The 26,562-nt window shown below is 42.0% G+C and overlaps 2 protein-coding genes across 9 annotated transcripts in view; one reads left to right on the plus strand and one right to left on the minus strand.

Annotated features, from left to right (window-relative positions):
* LOC127614637 (serine protease HTRA2, mitochondrial-like) overlaps positions 1-26,562 on the minus strand; it is a 221,440-nt gene that overhangs the window by 107,262 nt on the left and 87,616 nt on the right. The window lies entirely within an intron of this gene.
* Positions 1-26,562, plus strand: part of ryr3 (ryanodine receptor 3) — an 83,707-nt gene that overhangs the window by 32,312 nt on the left and 24,833 nt on the right. For all 8 annotated transcript variants that reach the window (XM_052085936.1, XM_052085939.1, XM_052085938.1 and 5 more), the window contains 41 exons: positions 1,310-1,413; positions 2,140-2,223; positions 2,319-2,478; positions 2,712-2,856; positions 3,026-3,228; positions 3,705-3,879; positions 4,572-4,780; positions 4,862-5,061; positions 5,328-5,394; positions 5,473-5,633; positions 5,710-5,875; positions 6,387-6,473; positions 7,114-7,340; positions 8,297-9,107; positions 9,269-9,469; positions 10,402-10,504; positions 11,669-11,800; positions 13,683-13,956; positions 14,056-14,170; positions 15,050-15,182; positions 15,389-15,492; positions 15,891-16,026; positions 16,111-16,297; positions 16,454-16,562; positions 16,653-16,773; positions 18,213-18,382; positions 18,705-18,925; positions 19,150-19,240; positions 19,795-19,935; positions 21,781-21,944; positions 22,042-22,120; positions 22,484-22,573; positions 22,656-22,802; positions 22,898-22,960; positions 23,073-23,148; positions 24,631-24,754; positions 24,831-24,946; positions 25,025-25,092; positions 25,172-25,293; positions 25,465-25,514; positions 26,261-26,321. In XM_052085936.1, coding sequence (XP_051941896.1) covers positions 1,310-1,413; positions 2,140-2,223; positions 2,319-2,478; positions 2,712-2,856; positions 3,026-3,228; positions 3,705-3,879; positions 4,572-4,780; positions 4,862-5,061; positions 5,328-5,394; positions 5,473-5,633; positions 5,710-5,875; positions 6,387-6,473; positions 7,114-7,340; positions 8,297-9,107; positions 9,269-9,469; positions 10,402-10,504; positions 11,669-11,800; positions 13,683-13,956; positions 14,056-14,170; positions 15,050-15,182; positions 15,389-15,492; positions 15,891-16,026; positions 16,111-16,297; positions 16,454-16,562; positions 16,653-16,773; positions 18,213-18,382; positions 18,705-18,925; positions 19,150-19,240; positions 19,795-19,935; positions 21,781-21,944; positions 22,042-22,120; positions 22,484-22,573; positions 22,656-22,802; positions 22,898-22,960; positions 23,073-23,148; positions 24,631-24,754; positions 24,831-24,946; positions 25,025-25,092; positions 25,172-25,293; positions 25,465-25,514; positions 26,261-26,321 — 6,197 coding nt within the window. The remainder of the gene's footprint in view (positions 1-1,309; positions 1,414-2,139; positions 2,224-2,318; positions 2,479-2,711; positions 2,857-3,025; positions 3,229-3,704; positions 3,880-4,571; positions 4,781-4,861; positions 5,062-5,327; positions 5,395-5,472; positions 5,634-5,709; positions 5,876-6,386; positions 6,474-7,113; positions 7,341-8,296; positions 9,108-9,268; positions 9,470-10,401; positions 10,505-11,668; positions 11,801-13,682; positions 13,957-14,055; positions 14,171-15,049; positions 15,183-15,388; positions 15,493-15,890; positions 16,027-16,110; positions 16,298-16,453; positions 16,563-16,652; positions 16,774-18,212; positions 18,383-18,704; positions 18,926-19,149; positions 19,241-19,794; positions 19,936-21,780; positions 21,945-22,041; positions 22,121-22,483; positions 22,574-22,655; positions 22,803-22,897; positions 22,961-23,072; positions 23,149-24,630; positions 24,755-24,830; positions 24,947-25,024; positions 25,093-25,171; positions 25,294-25,464; positions 25,515-26,260; positions 26,322-26,562) is intronic.

The raw sequence follows: 26,562 nt of genomic DNA on the forward strand, positions 1-26,562 counted from the left end.
GTAGAAGTTTAAACGATCATTTACCTGAATTACATTTTAACAACAAGAATGATCTGAATTGGAAAATGGAATTTGATTGAAAAGATTTAAGTGCATCGAATCGAACTGAATCGAAGATCTTTTGAGGTACGAATCGAAATGTCTTGTCGTTGAAGGAAATGCCACATTTACAGAACTGACAAGTTCATTTATATCACAGGTGTCAAACGCAAGGGCCAGGGGCCAGATCTGGCCCGCCACATCAGTTCATGTGATCCGCGAAAGCAAATTAAACATGTCAACTTCCATGATGCTTGCTAAAATCGCTACCAAAATGTAAAATTCTTATATGGAATAAATTAGAGAGATACTGTAGCGTAAGCATTTCTTTGTTACTAAACTCCTCGTGACAGGAACTTAAAGAATAGTTGAATAAATAGTTTTTTTTCTGTTGTTTTTTTTAATGCTTCCAGTCAGAATGGCCCTCCAAGGGAAATGGTAACCAAAATGTGGCCTGCGACAAAAATGTGTTTGACACCCCTGATTTATATTGTAAAAGGACAATGAGAAACTCATCTCCTCATACAATATACACCCTCTCCAACTGAGCGGTATCATATCGAATTGAATCTTAATCTCGCCTTTGTGAACCAAAATGAGCTATCGAGCTACGTATCGAATCGACTGATTGGAGAAACCTGCACCCCGAAGAGAATGTCTCTCTCTTGGTTTATCATGCAGTGAGTGATGAACATACAAAACCTGCTTTGCCCTATTAAGAAGAAATAAAGGCATGTTGAATATAGTATGTGTATTATTTAAACACATGAACATCCTCCCTCTGTGACTACGACAGTATTTTCTTTTATGAGTAAAGAATTTGCAAAGGCCGAAAGTCTCAGCAAGCTTTTTTACATTCTAAACCTGTGTAGATGTGAAAAACTGCTTCAAAAGATACTCAAACTGTTTTCGAAAGAGCTGGCTGGTGTTCATCACGTCCACGCACAAACTGTGCATGCATTTGTGGTAAACATCCACCATCGCCATGCAGCATTGCCAATACGGAATTTTTGGCAAAAAGCGCAGCCTCTCGAGAGGCAATACATCTCTCGCTTGGTATTCCCGTCATGCAAGGAGAGGATGTGTTTCTTCGTTGTCTTCCATGACATATTCACTAGAGCAGCCTGTTACTCTTCATCAGCGGCAGCCTGTGGTATACATTTCTTTTCACTTGTCAGCCCACAGTGACAAGACGTGTAGTTCTGTGCTTAGTACCAAATGCTGTTGGGGATGGAGATTCAGTTGATATACATCTTGTTATTGCCCTTAGATCAGGGATGATAATAAGCGGCAGCATCCATGTCTGGTGGATTTCTCCAAGCTTCCTGAGACTGAAAAGAACTACAACCTGCAAATGTCGACAGAAACTCTCAAGTATGTTTACTGCTACGGATGTATGTATGTATATATACTGTGTGTGTATATATAATAATAATAATAATAATAATGCATTTTATTTAAAAGCGCCTTTCATGCCACCCAAGGACACTGTACAAACAATAAGAAAATACAATGTAAAAATTGAGATATATATATATATATATATATATATATATATATATATATATATATATATGGGACTATGCCTTAATTGGCGCTTTTAGACGTCAAAGGGTTTGAATGCGTTAAGGGGGTTTTGGGTGTTGTGAATTCTCCATTTGCAGTGCACATGCAAACAAGGTCAGATGTTCTTTGCTCCTGAACCGTTTGTCAGCATTCCACACAACACTTAAATTGGCCTCCAAAAGTCCCACGGGGACCTATTACAAATGTGTTACATAAATACTCTCAACTTGATGCACAGAAGGCCAGAATTTTCCATAATTATTCTTGATGTGTCGTCTGAGTCTCTGGATGATGTCCATGAAAAGGTGCTTTTTGCAACATCCTCTCAGAGGGTGTGAAGACAATTTCACACCCTTTACAGTCCTTTGGGAATTCCCTTGAGTTTTATGATGGCAGATTTGTACAATTTTTTTACATTACCTCACCCCACCAAGTGTTCACCACTCTCGGATGTACATACGGTAGTCAAGGCGAAGGCGGATGTGATGTTTGGGATTAAAAATGATCTGTGCTGTTTTTTTTCCCCCTTCACAGAACTCTGCTGGCACTGGGCTGCCGAGTAGTTCAGGTCAATTCAAATGCTGATGAGTCACTTAAGAAGATTAAACTCCCAAAGAAGTAAGAGTACTGATTTTTCCTCCTCTTCTGGTCTAACCTTAGTCTATAGTCATTTGGCATTTTGAAATCAATAATTTGCTCTTTTTCTCTTGCAGCTTCATGATGTCCAGTGGTTACAAACCATCCCCACTGGACCTGTCTGACATGAAATTGACGCCTGGTCAAGAGTTACTGGTGGACAAACTGGCAGAGAATGCACACAATGTGTGGGCCAAAGACCGTATAAAGCAGGGTTGGACGTACGGTATTCAGCAGGTACATTGTCCGTATGTGCTCATGTACAGTGAAGTGGAGGCTCAGCACAAATGTTGACATTTCTACAATATAAACAACTTCACGAATTTATAATGGCGTTAGTTCAGCTTTTTTCATGATCCCAGAAGCATGAATGACTGCGACGTTCAAGTTGAAGTAGGTTGCATGTTTAAACATGCATTTGTGGTATACTGTACTTTTATATTGTTTTTCTTCCTCTGTGGTGCTTTCAGGATCTGAAAAGTAAACGTAACCCTCGCCTGGTCCCTTATGCCCTCCTGGATGAGCGCACCAGGAAATCAAACCGTGACAGCCTACGCGAGGCCATTCGCACCCTGATTGGTTACGGTTACAATGTGGAGCCATCCGATCAAGAAGGTGGTGTGTTGCATCTTAAAATGTGGGCTAAATGGACAAAAGCATTGAGGAGACAAGAGGTGTAATTGCCAAGTGCCCCAATACTTTTGTCCATGCACATAGCTCTTACTTTCAAAACTCTTTTTCGTCTTTAAGAAGCCTTCTCTAATTACGTTGCCATCCCATCCAGGACAAATGGTTGAGCGACTCAGCATCGACAAAATCCGATTCTTCAGAGTAGAACGCACATACGCGGTGAAGACGGGGAAATGGTACTTTGAATTTGAGGCCGTCACAGGAGGAGACATGAGAGTTGGCTGGGCAAGACCTGGGTGTAAGCCAGATGTGGAACTTGGCACAGATCAGTTGGCTTTCGTCTTTGACGGATACAGGGTAATCGCATCCATTATTACTCTTCTATTTGTCTTTGTCAAAGTAAGAGCACAAGGGATTATTTGAACAAATGCATCTCCCTCTTGGTATTGGAGATCAATGGTCAGATTATCTGATACCTTTTGGCATATCTGCGGGCAGTTCTCAACCGGACGTCTTGACAACAGTCTTATCAATTCAATCAAGTTGAAATGAAGTCATGAAATATGGTGCATTTTCAGGGAAAGCTTTTCAAACTTGCAACAATTATTTCTTAATGACAAAGCAACCAGCAGTGATTTCGAATCATCAACATGTGTCTGAGAGGAAATTAATATCGATATACACATCATTAGGTTTCAGACAGACTTTCTCACTAATCACTCCTTACTCTTTGCCAAAGACTCATTGGGTGCAATATTGCCATTTTTTTAAAAGGAGGCCGTCAGCAGGTCATTTTTGCACATTTTCATCCGGTCTTCTTGACATGTGCACAGGGCCACTGTCTGAATTTGGGCGGTCGTTTGTTCGGGCGCTGCTGGCACAGTGGTGATGTGGTTGGCTGTATGATCAACATGGAGGACAAATCCATGATCTTCACACTCAACGGAGAGATACTTATCACCAACAAAGGCTCTGAACTTTGCTTCACCGACTTTGAAACTGAGGATGGTGAGAAACTGTGTTTGTGAAGTGGGATTCAGTGGACACCATTACTTCAGGGCAGTGGTTCTTAACCTTGTTGGAGGTACCGAACCCAACCAGTTCATATGCCCATTCACAGAACCCTTCATTAGGGAAAAATACAAATATGATTCAAGAAGTGTTCTTTCAGTTTTGAGTTACTCAACTTGGCATGACAAATCATGCAGATAGGATGCTGAGTCCCATTACCTTCCGTGATGCATGTGAATACAGGTTGTACATATTCGTCCGAACACTTTCTTTTTTTGCTCGACATAGTTAGCATGTATTTTCAAAAAATTCTAAAAGAAAAAAAATCACACGACGTACGATCATGACATTCACCAGTTGACGACCGAGTGAACTACATTTCCCGCAGCACTTATTGGACAAGCCATGTAATGTGATCATTTGCAGCGGGTGTGCCATAACTAATTGACATGTTGAGTCGGCTGTATCTTAACATCCAAGGCAGAGGCTCTGTTGAACCCCTGAGACCGATTCCCCGAACTCTTGGGGTTTGATCGAACCCAGGGTGAGAACCACTGCTATAAGGTCACCAAATATAAGACTGCTATCGTCTTGAAATGAAGCCTTCACATGCGCAGTGTATATGGCCCATCCTGCAGGTAGAGGCGAAGATAATAGAGGATTTATTGACTGCCCTTGTTGCTTTTCAGGGTTCATCCCAGTGTGCAGCCTGGGCTTAGCTCAGGTGGGTCGTATGAATCTTGGCAAAGACGCCAGCACCTTCAAGTATTACACCATGTGCGGCCTTCAAGAGGGATTTGAACCCTTCGCCGTCAACATGAACAGACAGCTCACCATGTGGTTCAGCAAGCGTCTGCCAACGTTTGTCAATGTGCCGAAGGAGCACAATCACATCACAGTTAAGACAATAGACCGAAATACCTTTTTGCAAACAACGGCGGTCATTTGTATGGATAATAAGACTGTCGATTCTTCGCAGGTGACAAGGATTGACGGGACTGTGGATAGCCCGCCGTGTCTCAAGGTTACTCACAAGACATTTGGCACCCAGAACAGCAACACAGACATGGTGTTTTGTCGACTCAGTATGCCTGTGGAGTTTCACTCCTTCTTCAAGACCAGTCCTGTTATCGATGTGAATGGAGTGCACGATGATGACACCCTCAAAGTCAAACATAGGTGCTTATTCTTTGAACATGGGCCTTGTAAAGTAATGCGATTCAAACAAAGCAGACTGTGGGTGTGGGAATTTGTTTCCATTTGGGTTTTTTTCTGTTGTTGTTATTTTCCCTTTTTGTACTGCGGTCGTCTTGCATGGTTTGTCCAACATATCTTGTAATGATGTAGCGAATTTAAGATTCAGGCTGAAGTGAAGAGCCACCACCTTTTATGAACAAATAAACATTCTCATCTCAAAATCATCTTTGACATGTGGTCGTTGGTAGGTATCCCCTGCGATCCGTGCGGCACAGTGATGAAAGTAGACGAGTGGACTACAGCAGTATTACAACGGTAGTGAAACATTATCAATTAACATGCATAGTAAATCGCTACATCACAACATTTACACTCTTCCACATTTCCTTACAGTACTACCACTCCGTGAGGGTCTTTGCCGGTCAAGACCCCGCATATGTTTGGGTCGGCTGGGTTACCCCCGACTACCATTACTATAGCAACAACTTTGCCCTCAGCAAGACCAGAACAGTGACTGTGACCTTGGGTGATGAGCGAGGGCGAGTCCATGAAAGGTGAGATTTTCGGTGTGCCACGTATTTAGTCTTGTCTTCAGCGTAGAGGAATCAATGATTACCGACCTTCTGATAGCGTCAAGAGGAGTAACTGCTACATGGTGTGGGGTGGCGATGTGACCAACGCTACTCATGGCTCAAGCCGTAGCAACGTCGACCTGGAAATTGGATGTCTCAGTGACCTCGCCACTGGACTGGTGAAGTTCACAGTCAACGGCAAGGAAGTATCCACATCCTACCAGGTAACGAATGTGCTTGCTGTAGAAGCTAACCCACTTATTGATATTTAAAGATTAATACAGCACTGTAGAATGACCTGTGATAGATAATCTGAGAAACATTTCTCAATGTCGAAGAGTGACAATAACACCCTCTGCAATTGTTCATCCATACATCTCGTAGCAGTTTGTAATGATAATCTTGTCTTGTCTGTCTTTGCATATTTTCCTAACATAGTCATGACATTTGCATTGTTGATTTCCACACATTTGACAACTTCTCTGTTTGGCTCTGAGAACTCTTTTGAAGGGTTTAATCTTCTTAAATTCAGTGGTGTCATCCAGCGCTGAGTCATCCTCACTGTCGCATTCATGATGCATAACACACACACACACACACACACACACACACACACACACACTATCCGAAATGGTGACGTTTTATGATGCCACATTAAGTTGCTTTGCTCAAGTCATACATTTGTATGTGGGAGTTTTTTTGTGTGTGTGATGGCTACTTTTGTCTCCGCTCCAGGTGGAACCAAACACCAAGCTTTTTCCCGCAGTATTTGTGCAACCCACCAGCCCTAACCTCTTTCAATTTGAACTAGCCAAAATAAAGGTACAATTTGTGACTCTTTATGTAATATTTCCAAGGTTACTGTCTGATCTGAAACACAGAATCACTCAGGATAACATTGTCATCCAACCAGAATTCTGAAAAAAACACTCTGCCAGTCAATGCTTTATGACTAATCAAGTGCTGCTCTGCTTTGTAGCCCAAGTAGAAAATGCGAAAAAGTAGAATGGAACACATGTGATAATTTGGTGACAGTCTCAATTTTTGAGATTGGAATTGAAAAAACAAACAAACACATGCATAAGCAATATATACTTAACTGTACCGTTTGATGGAAACAATGCTTAATGGGGAAATCATGATTGCTTTCTCTCTGTAACTGTCGCACACATACAGAGGAAATTAAATTGCTCTGTCTTGAATAGCTCAGACGAGTCCCTATTTAGCATTTTAATGTCATCATAAGATGCTAAAGGCGACAGTAACAAGATGGGGACTTGTGCCATTTGCTTGTCGGAAAATAGGATAAATCATCCACATAACCACATTCTACTTTAAAAAAGTCATTTATTCAGAAAGTTTTAAATCACTTTCATTTTAACACCGCATTGCGTTTTTATCGCGGGTGATCACTCCGTGCACGGAGCTCTCTAACGGCCTATATGTGATGCCCCCTGCACAGAACGCCATGCCACTGTCGTCAGCCATTTTTAAGAGTGAGCATAAGAACCCGGTGCCTCAGTGTCCCCCTCGCCTTGATGTTCAGACCATCAATGCGGTTTTGTGGAGCCGTATGCCAAACACCTTCCTGAAAGTAGAAACAGCGAGGGTCAGCGAGAGACACGGATGGTCGGTCCAGTGTGTGGAGCCTCTGCAGATGATGGCGGTTCACATACCTGAGGAGAACAGGTATTTATTTTTTTATTCCACTGCTGCAGTTTCTGGTTAATTCTCTCAAGACCAAAATGAGCTACTAGAGTGATACTTCTATTCACAAGTATAAAACGCTTTTGCTAGTTTGAGTATATTTCCTCCATCTAGTGTTAAAGTCTGCGAAGACAGATTTTCAGATTTCTCAGACGGTGTGCGCCCGTGTGTGGCTCGGGAATCATTTTTCCTCTCCGATGCTCGAAAAGGTTTCCGGGTTGACGATCTAGAAATGTTAAAATGGTTATGTTTCTAAATATCAGGTGTTTTCTCTGCGTTATACATCAGACTCGTGAATGTAAAACACAATGACCAGGAGTGTGACATTCTATACATCTTCATCAACTACCATTATTAGAGGGATGCCTTCGACTCGGATATTGTTCGAGGTTGAATAGTTACGAACATTTAACAAAACACATTTACATTCCTATTAATTTGGATTTAGTGATTTTGAGTGACATTGATGGTTTGGTGAACTTGTTAGCATGCTCTTTATGCTAGAGATATCTGAATAACTCTTAGTATGTTACTTGAACATACCAGGCACGTTCTCAGTTCATCTTTTATGCGTCATGTAACGATAGCATATCGTACATTTACACAGTGTGTTGTTTTCCATTTTATTTTAAATTGTATGTTCTTGGTGTTGGATTTTATCAAATAAATTTCCCCCCAAAATGCGACTTATACTCCAGTGCGATTTATACATGTTTTTTTCCTTCTTAATTATGCATTTTTTGGCTGGTGCGATTTATAATCCGTAGCGACATATAATCCGAAAAATACGGTAAGAAGTGAAGTTTCAATGGAGTTCCTGAAATCTTTTAGCATACACGGTTGTCATCAAACAGCGACGGCAAATGGTTTGCTGGATTTTTCCCAGAACTGTGTATGATTTTCAATATACATACTGTATCTATTATATCTATTTAAAGGTGTGTGGACATCATGGAACTGTCGGAGCAGGAGGACATGAGGGAGTTCCACTACCACACCTTAAAGCTCTACTGCGCCCTCTGCGCTCTGGGCAATACCCGTGTGGCCCACGCCCTCTGCAGTCACCTGGATCAATCCCAGCTCTTATACACCATTGACAACCAGTACCTGTCGGGCATGTTACGAGAGGGTTTTTACAATCTGCTCATCAGCATCCACCTGGAGACCGCCAAAGGTGCTCGACTCATGATGAAAGATGAATTCATTATCCCGGTCACAGCGGAGACGCGTTCCATCCGTCTCTTCTCCAACGCTTCCAAAAAGCACTCGCCGCCAGGGGTGGGACTGAGTACGTCGCTCAAACCCCGTCTCAATTTCGCTCCTCCCTGCTTCATCAACACCAAACGGGAGCATCACCTCTACAGTCCGCAGATCCCGCTGGATGCATTAAAAGAAAAATCCATTTCAATGTTGACAGAGGCGGTCCAAGGTGGTGGCCACTATATCCGTGATCCTGTCGGAGGAGGTGTAGAGTACCACTTTGTGCCAATCCTGAAGCTCATCAGCACTTTACTGACCATGGGCGTATTCGGCAGTGAGGACGTTCACAAAATTTTATGCCTCATTGACTCGAACGTATTTAGGGAGACACCGCATGACAAAGGGCCCGTTGGTACCACTGACAAAGAAGGATTAACGGGGACGGAGGACAAGGCAGTGGAAGCAGGAGAGGAAGAGGCAGCCAAAGAGGCCAAACAGCTGATGAAAGGACTTCTGGAGAAAAGGCTGCCTGAACCTGTGAAACGTCAGGTGAAAACATACACACACAAACAGATTAGGTTTATTCTGGATACCTGTCCATCGCATCAACAGGAATGTTTACAGTCAAACTTTCGGTAACAGGAAGGTACATCGAGTACAAGAGCACCCGATTTCCAAAGCATTCAACACAATGTTTGTCTACTCCCCAGATGTGTGAGCTGCTACACTACTTCTGCGATTGTGAGCTCAAGCACCGCATCGAAGCTATCGTGTCTTTTTCCGACAATTTTGTCTCCAAACTACAGTTCAACCAAAAATTCAGATACAACGAGCTGATGCTGGCCCTTAATATGTCCGCCGCTGTCACGGCAAAAAAGACCAAGGAGTTTCGCTCGCCTCCCCAAGAACAGGTGTGGCCAATAGACACCGTCACCGCAGTGCTCATACAATGATGATAATTATTGCCGTTACAGTAGAAATACTGTTGTTCATTATTATTTGTTTTTATTTTTATTGCTGTTATGATGGGACATCCTACAAGCTTGTCTAATTATGATCCATTCGCGCTCCATATTTGCACTACAATAATAAGGATAGATATTGCGCAGTGTTATCTTTGATACTGTCGAGGTCTTTTTTTAAGTGTATGGTAAATTTGCTGTGCGTACTTTCAATGAAATAATTGTTTTACTGGATTTAATTTCCAAACGTGGAAACACGAGATGAATACGGCTAACATTTAAAAATATCCACATACTAAATGCATTATTTGACTCACTTGTAAACGCATTTGCTTGTAGATAGAACAAATCATAAACCACACACATACCTTCATGTTCATATCACTGACCACAGAGTCGGCAGCCTCTCTGGCTCTCTAATTAAAAGATTTATGAGCAACATTTTCTATAACCTACGTAATTTTCCACAAACATGACTAATTTATCTGCATACACTCCAATTCCCACTGACCTTTTTTGTATCACGGAATTCTTGAATCGTGGCGTCACAGCCTAGTTGTAGTGGCTGTAGTCGGTGTTGAAAGTCCTCTTCATCAATTTGATTCCACACACTAAATACAGCTTCAGTTTTGCAAGCACATACCCGCACTGGCACAAATGCTCACCCAAGCAGACACATGAGCACAGACACTCCAGACCACCCTTGGGGGGGTCACAGCTGGATACAGAGTACGGTGCTTTAATGACTTCCAATCGTCTCCTTCATTCTCACCGCCAAATTGAACACTTGAGCTTTTTGTTGGTGTTAATATTTCGAATTATTTGCAAAATAATGGTTGTGAATATGTAAAAAAATTGTTATTATCCTTTTTATATTTTAGATCAACATGCTGCTGACCTTCAGCACTGGCGATGACTGTCCGTGTCCATCGGATATCCAAGGAGAGCTTTTTGATTTTCACAACCAGTTGCAGCTACATTGTGGTGAGCTGGATATTACGTTCGAAAATCACATTTTTTGAAGAAAAGGTTGTAATGCCAGAGGTGACAAAAGGATTTACATGCTGGACTATTTAAATAAAAGTACAGATTTGTCAGTTTAAAAAAAATGTACGTCAAAATAAACAGTTTCCCTCTTTTATTAAATTGCAGAGTCCTTATACGAAGAAGGAAAATCACAGACATCACATTTGATTCTTTTTTTTTTAAACAAAGGAATACCTAGCATTGACTCAACTTTTATGCTATCAAAAATTGTTCTTGATAGCATCCTTCAAATCTGTTATCATTGTCAATAATGGACCCGATTTAACATTTTTTTTACTGTCTGGAAATATTTTCCTTTTTAGTTTAAAACAACTTACTCATGCCCAACCATACCTATGCCAACTGTACAACTGAGGCAATTTTTTTATTGGTTTCGTTTTTAATCCATCCGCGTTGTGATGTACTGACCTTCAAAAACCGACAAAATAATATACGAGTATTTATAATATGTATTCATATTGTATCACGTAGTATGTCATTTTATTTAAGAATACCTCAAATAAATACTTGCAAGTTGCTACTATCTGCAATTAAGTAAATAAATGTCTCTGGTCAATTTTTTTTAGGGAAATATGCAGTATGTGACCTTGAAGTAAGCCAAAATGTGTCGGGGCTAAAACCTAGAACGCCAAAGGCTCAAATATACAACACCAAACAGCAGTACATGTGATTTTACTCGATATTCACAAAACTCAAAGTGATCTAATTTCTATTACAAACAAACACAGAATAGCCCTATGCCGAAATAGTGCGACTCACTCTTGCTTTTACCAATTATGGATCACCAGTATTTGCTTTCCTCTTACGTCCTCTCCAGTGTGCGAAAATATTGCTAAATAATTGTACTGCCCGGCCGTGCACAGTACAGCCGATCTAATGGCAGCTTTAGTCCAGCTACACCGCACCAACCTGTCATGAGCTTCCTCCACGAAGAGAAGCAATTAACTTGGAATTACCCACAAGCATGAGAACCAGTTCGTACCGCAGCACACGTCTTACATTTGACATGTACAACCCCATAGGAGGCTTAGCTTGACCTGACATATTGCCACAATGAGCTTTTCACATGATGTTTATGCCGCGTCCCTTTGTCTTTTGGAGGAATCCCGATGGAGGAAGACGAGGACGAGCAAGATACATCCATTAAAGGCCGTCTTCTAACTCTGGTGAACAAAATCAAAGGACAAGCTCATAAAACAGAGCAACCGTTGGAGAAGGAACAAGCTGCGCCATGTGAGTATGATATTCATTTATTTGGGGTTTTGAAGTGTTTGCAGTATATTATTTTCTGATCATCCGGAGGACTCGCTGGTGTTTCCAATTAACCGCTGACATGATGCAATACCCTGTAATGATAGCATTTGGCACCCCGCTTGTGCAGTAAATAGGTGCCTGCACCAAAGTTTAGATGACATTTAATACATCCATGCTTCACTTGATGCCAGATCATACATTTCACCAGTTGGAAGAAAACAAAACAGAGGTCTGCATCCAGGAAAGAAGCCATTGAGTACTTGCTAAAACGACTACCAAGCCATGAAAAACTGGAAATGAAATGGTCAAGATTTCTTCTTTTTTTTGTGGAAATCAGAATATTTTCATGGACAGTATAATCAGAATAAAAGTAGCTGTCATTCCAAGAAAACTACAAAGTACTTTTGGTGACGCTAGAGGCAGGTACAAGGGCTTCAAAAAGCGAGGGAGCATAAAAAGCCTATAAATGCAACTCAAAACCAACAATGCCTTAAAAATAATTTTAAGTGTGTAAAGGTCTCGTGAACCAAATCACGAGGTTGGCCGAGATTTTCCTCTTTCAATTTCTTTGCAATTCCATTATGCTAATGGAGCTCCAGAGTGAAGAGCATCATTCAACCGTTTGTGAGGGGTGGGGTGGTGGGAGAAGGGGGGGGGGGGGGGGATAAAAACAAAGCACTTATGATCAAATCCGCTCCTTCAACTGATTAAAGCAATAGACAGGCTGTGTTTGTGCCCCAGCAAATGTGCTGGTGTTGCACAATCACGGCACGCTCGGTTTCCGTTGAAACATAATCCAAAATGCAGAACAAAAGGGGGATTCGTTTTCCACTTGGATGACCTCTTAACAAGGCGCTCATTTGAAATTATTACAGAATCAGTGATATGTACATTTTATTATTCCACTCATTATTATTATTATTATTATTATGGATAATTGCCATTATGTTATCATCAAGTGTCACATTGTTTCTGTTTAGAGATACGACCATACGCATGTGTCATCGTTAAAGCTGATGCAAGGCTTTTAAATTAACAAGATACGGACCGCCCAAGTACTCAAAGTGCAACGAAGGAATGAAATTGAGGAGTGGACATTTGTTTGTGAAAGACTGTTAGGAGTGTTACATAAGGGCTGATTGATTAGAGGACCGGTTTATAGTGGCAGCTGCAGTTCAGAAATGTCTACCTCAGCAGCACCTGGTGGCTTTGGAGAGTGTGCTAAGGGCAGCGGAATAACCGAGGGAGAATTGAATCGCTGCAGGCAAGACTCTTTTTGTTTAATTCTCTGGCCATAAATAAAACCCTTCATTTTAAATGTGCATATCCCAGTTTTTCTGTTTGTTGGTTAGGTAGTGGGTGTGTTTTCTTTTTCCTTATTATGGAGAGTACATCCATCGACCTTCTAAAGCGCTGGTTTTTCCTGTTCGTTCTTTCCATGGAGAGCGTGAAAGACGCATATATTGTTGGAACCTCGATAGGAGGTATTCTGCCATTTGGAGTTGCCAGTTTCCTGATTTATAAGAAGGTTGAGAAGACGCTGACAGTATTACTGGAAATGGGCTAGCTGCCAATCAGTTTTGATGGGCTGGGGCACGTGGTCAACACTCAAACTCAGATGACGAGTTGAGCTCAGTCACGGGCCCCATAAAATGACGTGGCGGGCCAGATGTGGCACAGGGCCTTGAGTTTGACACCTGTGCTTGTTGCTTGTTGGATGGAGAAACTGGGATTGTTTAAGATCACTTACAATGGAGAAAAAAAAAACAATCTCGGCTCCTTCTGGTGTGGACAAATCGGTGTGTCTGCAGGGCGTGTTGACACACATGAAATTGTGTATTTCCTCTAACGTTTCTTGCAGCCAACCTGAAGGAATTGATCTCGCAGACGATGGTCAGCTGGGCCCAGGAGTGTCACATCCAAGACCCAGAGCTGGTACGGAGGATGTTCAGCCTGCTGAGGAGGCAGTATGACAGCATCGGTGAGCTGCTCAGGGCCATGAGGAAGACTTACACCATCAGCGCCGCCTCAGTCCAGGACACCATCAAGCTCTTGGCTTCTCTGGGACAGATCAGATCATTGCTTTCTGTTCGGATGGGGAAAGAGGAGGAGAAGCTCATGATCGATGGACTTGGGTGGGTGAAACTGTTTGGGTTTATCAGCATTGACCTCCCCCATACAGTATTTAATACACACTTTATACCAACCGGTCGGTGCTCTTCTTTCCCTTCCAGTGACATCATGAACAATAAGGTCTTCTATCAACACCCCAATCTTATGAGAATTCTGGGCATGCATGAGACTGTCATGGAGGTCATGGTCAATGTGCTCGGAGGGGACAAATCCCAGGTTTGAAAGCTTGAAAGCTATTTAGGCTCAATCGCCATGTTATTAGGTACATGTTTACAAAAAAAATAAATACAACAACACTTGAGTGGTATCAGAAATTGCCTTCACAAAGATCAAACTGCACACATTTGGGGAACAAAATCAGAGACAAGAGATTAATGACATTTATTATTGCAGCTGTAGCGTGCCGTGCTGCAGAAATGTCATTATCTCTCTTTTAGCGATAATGATTATGTAATGATGAATGGCGGCTGTGTTTTATTGTCTGTCGTCTACTCAGGGGCACCATGTTGTTTTTTTCTTTATTAAATTTAAAGGCCGAAGCAGATGAAAAACCTCTGAAAATCAGTCATTCGTTAGAAGGCTGACTTATACTTGAGCGTTTCTACGTCAATTTTGATTTTTTGTTTTCTGAGGTGAACATTACTTCTCTAAATCTACATGGGTATTGGGAAGAAGAGGCCATAAAAACAAAGAATGAGAACATTATAGGATGGAAGAAAATAAAATCATAAAATCAGTTAAAAATGGATGCTCTTGGTGCGAGATAGATGGTAACCTTCTAAAAAGATGGGCACACTGCTCCTTGACTAACTTAAAACTCAGTTTTAGGCACAAATTTTGTACACCAGCAATTTGCACTCACTGATTGTCTTCTGAATGGATGAGCTGTGAGAAGTTCATCCTTGTCCTTGGGTGTCTTGAAAGGCGCTTATAAATAAACTGTATTATTATTATTATTATTATTATTATTCGAGTCTGCAGTCTGGCAAGCAAATGGAAATAACCACACACACACACGCACGCACGCACACACACACATACACACATTTCCAGACGATTGCAATTTGGCTTCATGTTGTATTTTTCACCCTGCAGGAAATAGCCTTCCCCAAGATGGTGGCAAGCTGTTGTCGCTTTCTGTGTTACTTTTGCCGCATCAGTCGTCAGAACCAGAAGGCAATGTTTGACCACCTAAGTTACCTCCTGGAAAATAGCAGCGTGGGCCTCGGTTGGTGCAATTTGAATTCTGTTGACATGCTACATTTACACACTGCGCTATTGCACTATTGTTTGAATAGAGAAACATTGCAAATTCTATATTCTTGTTTGACTCCTCCCACTTCATGTCATTATATGTAATTGTTCAGCCGCGAATGCAACTGAACAATGGGAGAATGCTTATGTCTGAAGTGTACAGTATATTTTGTGTTGCAGCTTCACCAGCTATGAGGGGCTCCACTCCTCTCGATGTGGCTGCTTCCTCGGTTATGGACAACAACGGTCTGGCCCTCGCACTGGAAGAACCTGATCTAGACAAGGTAGAACTCTTTGGAAATTGCAAAGATTTTGATGCTCGCCATCACCACACGAGGGCCGCATCTTGGACCCTGGTGACAATCATTGGGTAAGAGGTGGGTAGAGCCACATCGCACGGATCCTGGAGTCGGGTTCTTTCTGGCTAGCTGACTGACTGCCTGCGCGATGGCCAAGCGCATCCTTTTTTCCACATAGCAGGGATCACTGGGTCAATCAAACTGTTGTGGTATAAAAAGGTCGACAGATCCTCCATTTTGCATAACCAAGCAGAAAACAAAGAAATGTCACTTAAAAGGGCATTGTGCAGAATACATGGCTTTGCTGAAACCAAACCCAATGAAGGTATGTGGTTGAAATCCAGTTGGCAGCATGTTAGGTTATGTTTTCTCTCCACCTGCAGGTGGTGACCTACTTGGCGGGCTGCGGTCTCCAGAGTTGTCCGATGCTTCTGGCCAAAGGTTATCCAGATATTGGCTGGAACCCCATTGAGGGAGAACGTTACCTCTCCTTCTTGCGCTTTGCCGTCTTTGTCAATGGTACGACTGTTGTTGATATCTCCATTCTGCAGTGTCTGCTGAGTGCATGTGTTCTGATGCTTGAATGACTTAATTGTGTGGTAGGTGAAAGTGTGGAGGAGAACTCCAGTGTCGTGGTCAAGTTACTCATCCGTCGTCCGGAGTGTTTTGGACCTGCACTGAGAGGGGAGGGAGGGAATGGACTGTTGGCGGCCATGAAAGAAGCCATCAAGATCTCCGAGACGCCGGCATTGGATCTGCCTGGTTCTGTGCAGGGAGTCAGCTGTGACGTGTGAGCCCAACAGATCAAGCAAAATTTTGTGAATCAACCCGAATACTTGGCCATTAGATTAGCTGCTCATCCCTTTTCGCTTCCATATGTTTCCTATTTTAGTTAATGTCAGAAAGAAAGTATTTTTTTCTGTTTGTGTTCACTCCCAACCTGTAGATCCACTGATGGTGACAATGAAGAGGAAGTGGTCCACATGGGCAATGCCATCATGTCCTTCTACTCAGCTCTCATTGACCTGTTGGGACGTTGTGCTCCAGAGATGCATGTGCGGTCGCTACAAATTATATTTATGTCTTCTTTTTGTTTGTTTTGTTTGTTATTTGCATTTAAATACTTCTTCATTTGCTGTTTGAAGCTCATCAACAAAGGGAAAGGTGAAGCTCTTCGTATTCGTGCCATTTTGCGCTCCCTTGTGCCCACTGAGGACCTGGTGGGAATCATCAGCATACCTCTCAAAACACCGATCATAAATAGAGGTATAGTCTTCACTCTATAGCCAGTCCAAGGGCCCAATTTCTGTTCCCAGTGCAAGTCTAACTCAAAGCGCAGTCAAAGTGTGCGCAAGGTGAAGTTTTCTTTCTTTTGCTATTTTGCTAGACATTGCAAAGCTAGAATCGGCATGCGCTGTTGTAAGTACCCTGTTCATGGCCAATTGTAGCAGCAACCCTCATTTGCATTAAAATCAAGGCAGTCAGCACATAGTATGCACAAGTATATCATACTTGACATTGTGGGAACTAGAAATAGAAATAGACTCGCACTGGTCAGTGCAATGTCATGCACTGATAAACTGCAAGATCTGCACTTGCGGATGATGTAGTTGGCCGTGCATGTGAGCAATAGGAGAACGCCTTGCACCCGCGACTGTCCGTTCATGTGTTACACCCCATTACTGACACATGTGCTATTAAAATATTGTTGAGATAATACTGATTATAATTGATTCAATGAATTGATTGAGACAATGATTCGGAAGGATTGTCCTAAGCAGTTGTCATCTTTATCAATGAAATGCAATAACATTCACTACGCATGTCCGCAGAGCGCCAAATCTGTCTGCCTGCACCTCAGTAAAATACATTGAGCACCACAAGTCAGAGTCATGGTTTTACATAGTCTACATTTGTAAATAAATTTGCAGATGCGCCGGTAGACGTGCACTAGAAATTGCCCTACGTGCAGCGCAGTCTACCAAATTCACAAACATTATAAACTAGACTTGGCCTGGTATGGAAACACTAGTCGACCCAAATAATGTACCGAGTGTTTCCCACAAAAGCAACAATCATTCCATGTAGTTCACAAGCTGTCAAACGTCAAATGTACCACTCTAGTGACAGGTCGTATGATATTAAACAGTATTAATTATATTTGCATATCACAACAGGGTGTCTCGTATAAGAATGGTTACAAAAGCTTGGACATTTAGAGCAGGGCAGAAGGTTATTGATTTCATTTTACTGCTCATGCCTTTTTAATCAGCCAAGCGCTTTCCTGTGCACTCCCACAGCTCTGAGTAAGCCAGATCGCTTCTACACTGAGCTGTCTTGCTCTATTGATTGATCTGCAGAAGCAGGGCAAGATATGCCTCTGATGCAGCTGTGAGCTCTGTCAGCAGACCGTTGTAGAAGACAGAAAAGTCTCATCAGCTGAATAAACAAAGATCCAATAGTGACCAAAGTATTGAGGCTCTTATTTCGTCAACATTCAAATCTTTACCCTTGAATCTCAATTGTTACCAAGAAATTTTGGCCAATCCCATGACTCTTTTTTTGGAGTAGTTTAAAATGCGTCATGCGGAAAAAGTAATTTCTTGTAAGTGTAATCCAGGACAGTACTTTCATTTGTATAATGTGCATCCAAGCAAGTTTTCAAGGATCCAAATGAGATACATATTCCTTTTGTTGTGTCTCAGATGGCTCTGTGACAGAACCTGATATGTCAGCCTGCTTTTGTCCGGACCACAAGGCCCCCATGGTGCTGTTCCTGGACCGAGTGTATGGTATTGAGGACCAGAGCTTTCTTCTTCACCTTCTTGAAGTTGGCTTTCTTCCTGACCTGAGGGCGGCAAATTCTCTTGATACAGTAAGTAGAAGTGTGGGTAGAGTGTCCTTCTAGCAATTTTAACAATTATTTTGTAGCTCCAAAAAATAGGTACTTTCAATTTAAGTTAATTAAGTTCATTATTGTGACCAGTTGTAATGCTCATTTCATGTTACCGGTAATTATTTGTATTTATAATGTCATATTTCACAAAAGCTTTGGCAAAGGTGCAAGCAAAATCAGTATTTGAAATAAAGTAGAAAAATTGTGCCGTTTAGTTGGACTCTGTATCTCACCACTGAAGTCTTATCGTCCCAAGTATTAATGAGCTATCAAGATCTAATTTTACCCCCACTATCCCCAGGAGGGTCTGTGCACCACCGAGACAGCGTTGGCCATGAACCGCTATATCGGCTCAGCCATTCTCCCTCTCCTCACTCGCTGCGCACCCCTCTTTGCCGGCACCGAACACCATGCCACGCTCATTGATTCCACCCTGCACACCATCTACCGCCTCTCCAAGGGCCGCTCCCTCACCAAGGCCCAGAGAGACGCCATAGAGGAGTGCCTGCTGGCTGTCTGCAAGTGAGGAGATCACAAAAAGCATATTTATCTGCGTCGACCGAGGTTGAGATTAACGATAAATCGGATCTGGCTTGTCTCTCAAGTCAGTGACTGTAGTTTAACCCTTTCATGTACCCTGAAACCAGACAACTCAACAAACTGTCCACTGTAGTAACTGCTGTCCCTGAAAGGGTTAAAGCAACTCAGAGAGGGTGCTCTTATCTCTTTCTCGCCTTTTTCTCCAGGCACCTTCGCCCTTCAATGCTGCAGCAGCTTCTGCACCGCCTCGTCTTTGATGTACCCATGCTGACTGAATACTGCAAGATGCCTCTGAGGGTGGCCAACATATTCTTTACTTCTGTTTCTTGTTTTGTTTAAATCTCTCATCATATTCCCCCTATTGCCTTTTCTGCATACTTCAAAATCCTGCCTAATTATCAGACCTCTCTTTGGTACTCTGGTCACCTACAGTCTTACAGTGTGTTGTACGACTAAGATAGCCGTTTTATTCCCCAGTGTCTCACTCGCTTGGTGGTACACCTCCGTGCTAAACTTATAGTGAGGAAGAGGTGGGCAGCAAGGGAGGAAAAACAAGTGGATAAAGCAGTAGATTTTGTGATTACGGTTTTGTTGGCTCTGCTCAGCCACTTCTTCCATCTGAGTGCCAGGGGAAAAAAAAAGTTATAAGATGTGACCTGCCTGTGAAATAGGAGAAACATTTTTACGTAGACACATCCAGAATTAATTTATGCTGAGCCCGTGATGGTGCTTTTCTGCATTTCCAAAGCCTCTGTGCTTATTGTTAGTGTTCTCTAAGAATGAGGTGAATAATTTGTAACGTATTTTAAGTCTTCATAAAAAGTTACCTTTTATCCCCGTTTGTCCTCCAGCTGCTAACCAATCACTACGAGCAGAACTGGAAGTACTACTGCCTTCCATCAGGCTGGGGCAGCTATGGCACAGCGCTTGAGGATGAACTGCAGCTCACCAAGAAGATTTTCTGGGGAGTGTTTGAGTCGTTGTCCCAGAGGGTGAGGCATCATGTCCATTTACATCTACACTATCCACCAAGTCAGCAACAACAACAAAAACAAAAACAACAACAGTTCCCCAAGAAGGCTTGCCAGATGAATCTATTATTAAAAGATAGATTAATGGATATCGTGAAGAAAATATGCAGACAGTTGGTGTTTGAGAGAAGGATGCAGAAGATATATTTCGATGGAAAAGGATGGCACGCTGCAGAGACGGCTAACCGGACAAGCCACAGTGAGAAGATTGCAGCTCTAAAATTGAAAAAATGTGCAGCTAATACATGTGATCCAAATATGAAATCGGTAACAGGCAAAAATTCATAAATATTTTGTGCACAGTGTACAATAATTCAGAGCAATTTTTCATAGAAACACATTTGTATGGGGGGCAGGCACATTTATTTTGCGGGTCTACTTAAACATTTCAAAACATAAAACACAGACAGGCATGTCTACCTCCCAGTTTTGAGGTTCTCTGTTTGAATCTCGGCTGCGGCTTTCATGTTTGTAGTTTGCTCGTTCCCCTTGTGGTTGCATCGATTTTCTCCGGGTACCCAGATCTCTTCCGCATTCCAAAAACATACATGTTAAGTTCATTGGAGATTCTAAATTGTCCATACATCTGAATATTTATTTATTTATTGGTCTACATTACACAAACAAACAAAACAATATGAATTACACCTAACTTGTACAGTTTCCATGTACGTTTCAAAATACAGATTTTACTGCTGGGCAAGTTTCCAGGTTGCTTTTAGCTTCCAGCTGTTCCCTGCTGCTTCTGTTTTGATGTGATAGGTCAAATGAAAAAGCCTTACTGCTAAACATGCGGTGAGAGGGCCAAATCGCCGCCAAGGATTGCGGCGGGAGTCATAATTACACGACCTCCTCTTATACATGCAAACAGGGACCAAGATAGAAGTCCTATCAAAAAGAATCATGAGCAGGACTGAGAACTAATATGTGATCAGAGTGAGTGAGCAGCTGGGATCTTAAGAACTATAAGGAGCTAAAATATTCTAAAGGCAGTCTTGGGACTAAGACTCAAGAAGATTTTCTCAAATTAAAACTAGCACATTCATTAGTGGCCTGAGGGATCTTTATGACCATTTGCAGTGGTGTACTAAACGAATGACCTGGACAATTATGTGCAGTCTTTGACTTTGCATGCATAGAGCAAATTTCATCTGAATTGCGTCGGATTGAACGGAGGTATAATTTGTTTTTTTTGCAAGTTTTGACGTTTATTTTTATTATCAGTAATATCATATTATAAATGTTCACGAAATTAAAACATTATATACCTGTATATATATATATATCCCTGTTAAAAATCAAGTTCTCGTGTCAAACCCGTCAATGGGCTCAGTTGTACACAAGCAACAGGCGAAACTAAATCAGACGTATGAAAACATCACTCTGGCAGAGCTGGCAAGCAAAAAAGCCCAATTTGTCCTTGGCAGCCAAAGACATTTAAATGTGCTTGGTGAAATGTCTTGACCGTGCACATGCTCTATTATTTAAATGAACACGCATGTGTGCAGAAGACATCTTGAGATATCGCAAATCTCTGGACTCAGCACACTTATCAAGAGGCATGCCAGCGAAAAGAGCCTGTGCCGAGCGCCAGCCTAAAAAAATACATCAATATCCGAATGGATGATATTGATCCAGAGTCTGAAGCATGCGAGCGCTTCAGCTCTTAACATAATTCATCGTTAACGTCTCCTCTACAGCTTCCTCTTTGTCTTGTCATTACTTCATTCGCCTCCCAGCTCCGATGAGCAAGTAATGAATGATAATGCTTCAATTAGGCAAAGCTTTCTTCTTCCTTTTGAGCAGAAATATGACCCAGAGCTGTTCAAGATGGCGATGCCATGCCTCAGCGCCATCGCCGGAGCCTTGCCGCCTGACTATGTCGATGCCCCCGTTGGGGGAACAGAGGACAAGCCTGTTTCTGTAAATTCTCAAGGCAACTTTGAACCCAAACCTATCACAACTGCAAAGTAAGCCACACTAGAGCTACATTTTATCATGCTCATTTACAAGCCTTTGTGGTCCTAAAGGAATAGCAATAAAGAGACTTCTGTCTTTTTTTTTAAGCGTTTCCCTCCCGGAGAAGCTTGAGCACTTTGTTAACAAGTATGCAGAACATTCTCATGAGAAATGGTCAGCAGAGAAGGTAAGGCCATAGCGACCCTCCTCAAGCTACTTTTCGTCAGCACAACACTTGAGAAAAAAAAATCCCGCAACAAAAGAATCCATACTGCAATAAACTATGCAGCAATAGAATAGTGGTTGTAGTAAAATGACTTTTGTGAGCCCCTTTATTCTCATGACAACAAGGCAGCTTGTTTATGCACGGAAGAGCAATTCCCTCCATTGTTTAATATTCACAACTGCACCACATGATTCATTGTTGTTTCTGAACAAATCAACAAATAGCCAAGTAGAACAAAATCCAAAAGTATCATTGTGCGGAGGATTTTAGAGAACAATAGAGAAGCTGCGTTATCCATCACAATCCGCTCCGATTGTTCTCCAGGTGCTGCTTGGGTGGAAATACGGAGACTGTGTGGATGAGAAGGCTAGAATTCACCCACAGCTTAGGACATACAAAGCTCTGACAGAGAAGGTAGGGAACGTCAGATTTAGGATATGTAAATCAAACAAAGGTGATCCTCGCTTCTTTCATTGTGTTACCTCTTGATGTCAAGGAGAAAGAGATTTACAGGTGGCCAATCAGGGAGTCATTGAAGAGCATGCTGGCAATGGGCTGGAGTGTTGACCGGACCAGAGATGGAGAGAGCATGTCCCACCATAGGGACAATGAAAAGCTACGAAAAATCTCTCCGGCCTCACAGGTGTGATGCAAAAAAAATCTACATATTATAAATGGATTTAATACACCAATAGAATAATTTCACCAACTGACTACACATTCTTTTAACATTTTTAGGCAAATGGCTTTAATCCCGGCCCAATAGATACAAGCAACGTGATCCTTTCCAGAGAGCTACAAGTGAGTGAATCAAAGAGCAAAAGACAAACAAAAAGATTACAACACACATACACCCAATTTATTGAAGCAGTATTGAGATCCACATTTCCTTCTGTTTTGTCTTTGGCCCAAGGGAATGGTTGAGGTGGTTGCTGAAAATTACCATAACATCTGGGCCAAAAGGAAAAAGAGTGACCTTGGAAGTAGAGGTGATGTAGAACTGTTGTGCACCATTGTGCTCACTGTTTACACATACAAATACATTCAGATGTCACTGTCGAATGAAAGGAACTCTACCTGCTCGTTTTTTTTTTTAAATCTTGCCAAAGTGCAAGTGATATGATCGATTGTTTCTTTTCATTGTATGTCTCAAATTACAGTAGCTCAAAAATCCTTGCTAGTCCCATGCATACAAATAATTTGGGCATCATGGTTTGCGTCAAGGTCTCCAAGGTATTGAAGTATAGTAGGTCCATAACTGTCTGAGGTGCTTAGTTAGCATCAGCCTATTTCAGCAGTTTTTTTTCCAGAATCAGAATCAATCATCACACACAATGAATTTGTCTCCGGGAGTACAGGCTACACTTGTATTGCAAGAACAAGCAACTACGATAAACAAAGACATGACATACAATTATCGAAAAACTTTCCATTATGTATGGGTACCATTGTGCAGTAGTTCAATACTATGACGGTTGTGCAGTTGGTGCAGATAATCGTTTTTTAAGCGGTCAGCAGTAGTAACTGTCGTACAACTTTAGGTGTGCAATTATACAGAAAGTCCTTGAGCAATTTAAAGTGTCTGGTGCTTTAGGATATTGACCAATGACAATTGTTCAACTATGTAGAGAATGGAGATACAATGATTATTGCGGTAATAGTGTTCCACAGGGGTGTGCAACAAATCCAAAGAGCCATTCTAGATTTGAGTTACTGTTTAGGGCGTGGGTAGCAAAACAAGAAGCTGTTTGAATGGCTGCTGGTTTTGGTGCGCATGGATCGGTCGCGCTTGCCTTAGGGTAATAGCTGGAAAAGGTGGTGGGCAGGGTACGGTGGGTCCAGTCGGATTTTCCATGCCTTTGGTTCTTGCGGCGTGCAAGTCCTCGAGAGTGGGTAGAGCGGTGCCAATTATTATAATTTTTTATTTCCGCAGTCCGAACTGCCCGTTGCAGTAGCATTTTATCTTTTTTTGTGTGTCAGTCTCAAAACAAGCTATAATGGAGGAACACAGGACTGATTGGATGACTCCTGTGTCGAACTGCCTCAGCAGATTGCGCTTCCTCAAGCAGCCTCAGGAAGTGCATCCTCTACTGGGCCTTTTTCAAGTTGAATTAAATGTTGACCTGCCACTGGATGTCTTGAGAGACTGTGATTCCCAGGAGCTTGAAGGTCTCGACCGTTGGCACAGGGCAGTTGGATAGTGTGAGAGGCAGTGGCTATGGTGAGGGATGTTTTTTGCCTTATGTGAAGGGTCACTAGTAGAGAGGTAAATCCTCTGGACGAGGGCTTTTTTTTAAACATGAGATAGACACAAGAGAAAAGAAACAAACAAGATAAACATGTCACCTATCTACAAACACATGGTGGAATGCTTGGTCATTGTCCAGGCACAAGATTTTTTTTTTGCCTCCATTCCATTTAAGCATCTTCCCGCCCGACTGCTCATGGTTGATCGGACACTGTGCTTTTAGTCGGCGGTACGCACCCTTTGCTGGTGCCCTATGAGACGCTGACAGCGAAAGAGAAGGCTCGTGATCGAGAGAAGGCTCAGGATCTCTTCCGCTTCCTGCAAATCAGCGGCTACAGCATCACGAGGTGGACACAAATGGGACTAATGCGCGTACCCCGAGGAACTGTTGGCGGGGAAATTATGTAATGAATTGTGTTGCAGAGGTCCGAGGGACTTAGAGCAGGACTCCTCCACAATGGAGAAAAGGTTTGCGTACAGGTTCTTGAAGAAGCTGCTCAAGTATGTTGACTCCGCCCAGGAGTTCATCTCTCACCTCGGTATGATCATGATTATGTCACGACTAGAACCGTACGAATGTTTGATTCAATTCTAATGCGAATACTGATTTGATCCAGAGGCCATGGCTGCCAGTGGCAAAACGGACAGGTCACCGCATGAGCAAGAAATCAAGTTTTTTGCCAAAGTAAGATTGCGATGCGCTCATATATGATGTATAAATATCTGTGATATGTAAATATGTCACCTTTGTTCTGCCTCACCAGGTCCTTCTTCCACTCATTGACCAATACTTCAAGAATCACTCCCTCTACTTCCTGTCATCACCCAATCAGAACCTGAGCAGTAGCGGCTACTCATCTAACAAGGAGAAAGAAATGGTTACCAGGTCACTCTACATTGCCCTGCACGCACACTCTTGTACTCTTGCACTCTTGTGCACAGCATGAGAGGAACACTCACTGCATGACAACAAACTTGATTGTTTGTCTTTCCTTTGGCTGTTGACTCAATTGTACCTTGTTCAATTTCTTCCCTTTTCTAACTTTCAAATTTCCAGCTTGTTTTGTAAACTGGCAGCTCTTGTCAGACATAGGATCTCTCTCTTTGGTAAGCTGCTTCCTTCTCTGTGTAAACGTCTGCATTTGTGTGTGTGGGTGTGTGGGTGTGTGTGTGTGCGCGCAAATCAGGACTTCTTAATTGAAATTAAAGCATTTTAAATAACAGCAATCTTTTAAGCTTCTTAATTAAACAAAACCTTCTCTTTCTCATTATACTTTAGGTAGAGACACTCAAAAAATATGAATTCCATTCCTATCTAAAACAATCATAAACGAATGAATACATTGTAAACATATTTATCACTGGAAAGCGACAACATCCAAAGATATACAGGTATTCTGATCGGAGTAGTGGTAATCTTTTCAATTGAAAACAACCAATTTTATTTCAATATTATTATCATATCTGTGTTGTTGTTTTTTTAATGTACATCCCCTCATCAGTGTGCCGCAGAACTTTGTAATCTCCGAGTTGCCTCTAGTGGCACACGTCAAAGCAAGTGGAAATCACAAACCGTACAAAATGTTAAGCACCATATGACAATAAAACTGGACTATTTTCCCTTCAGCAGAAATGCTGAATTTTGGGACACAAATTTATTGTCTTTTAAATTCAAGCTAGTGCATTTTTTTTTTCTACTGAACAAAAAAAAGTAATATATATATAATTTTTTTTGCTCTTTGCATTGTTTTTGCATACAAATGTGTCATTTTGTGTGAAAATACTGTATGTCATAGTTGTTTTTCTTTTTTTCTCATGCTGATGATTCCTTCTGCATGCTTGATATCTCCTAGGAAGTGACTCTACCACGATGGTGAGCTGTTTGCACATCCTGGCACACACACTGGATACCAGGTGGGTGTAGACGTGACAGCATATAATATAAGTAGGATGACGAGCGGCACCGTGGTTGACTGGTTAGCATGTCCTCCTCAAAGTACAGAAGTACAGAATTCGATTCAGGCTCTGGCCTTCCTGTGAGGAATTCTACCAGTGCCTGCGTGGGTTTTCTCCGGGTTTCCTCGCATATTCCAAAAACTTGCATGGCAGGTTAATGGTACACTTTAAATTGTCCCTAAATGTGAGCGCGAAAGGT

This window comes from Hippocampus zosterae, chromosome 14 (genome assembly GCF_025434085.1).
Source record: "Hippocampus zosterae strain Florida chromosome 14, ASM2543408v3, whole genome shotgun sequence".
NCBI classification, from domain to species: Eukaryota; Metazoa; Chordata; class Actinopteri; order Syngnathiformes; family Syngnathidae; genus Hippocampus; species Hippocampus zosterae.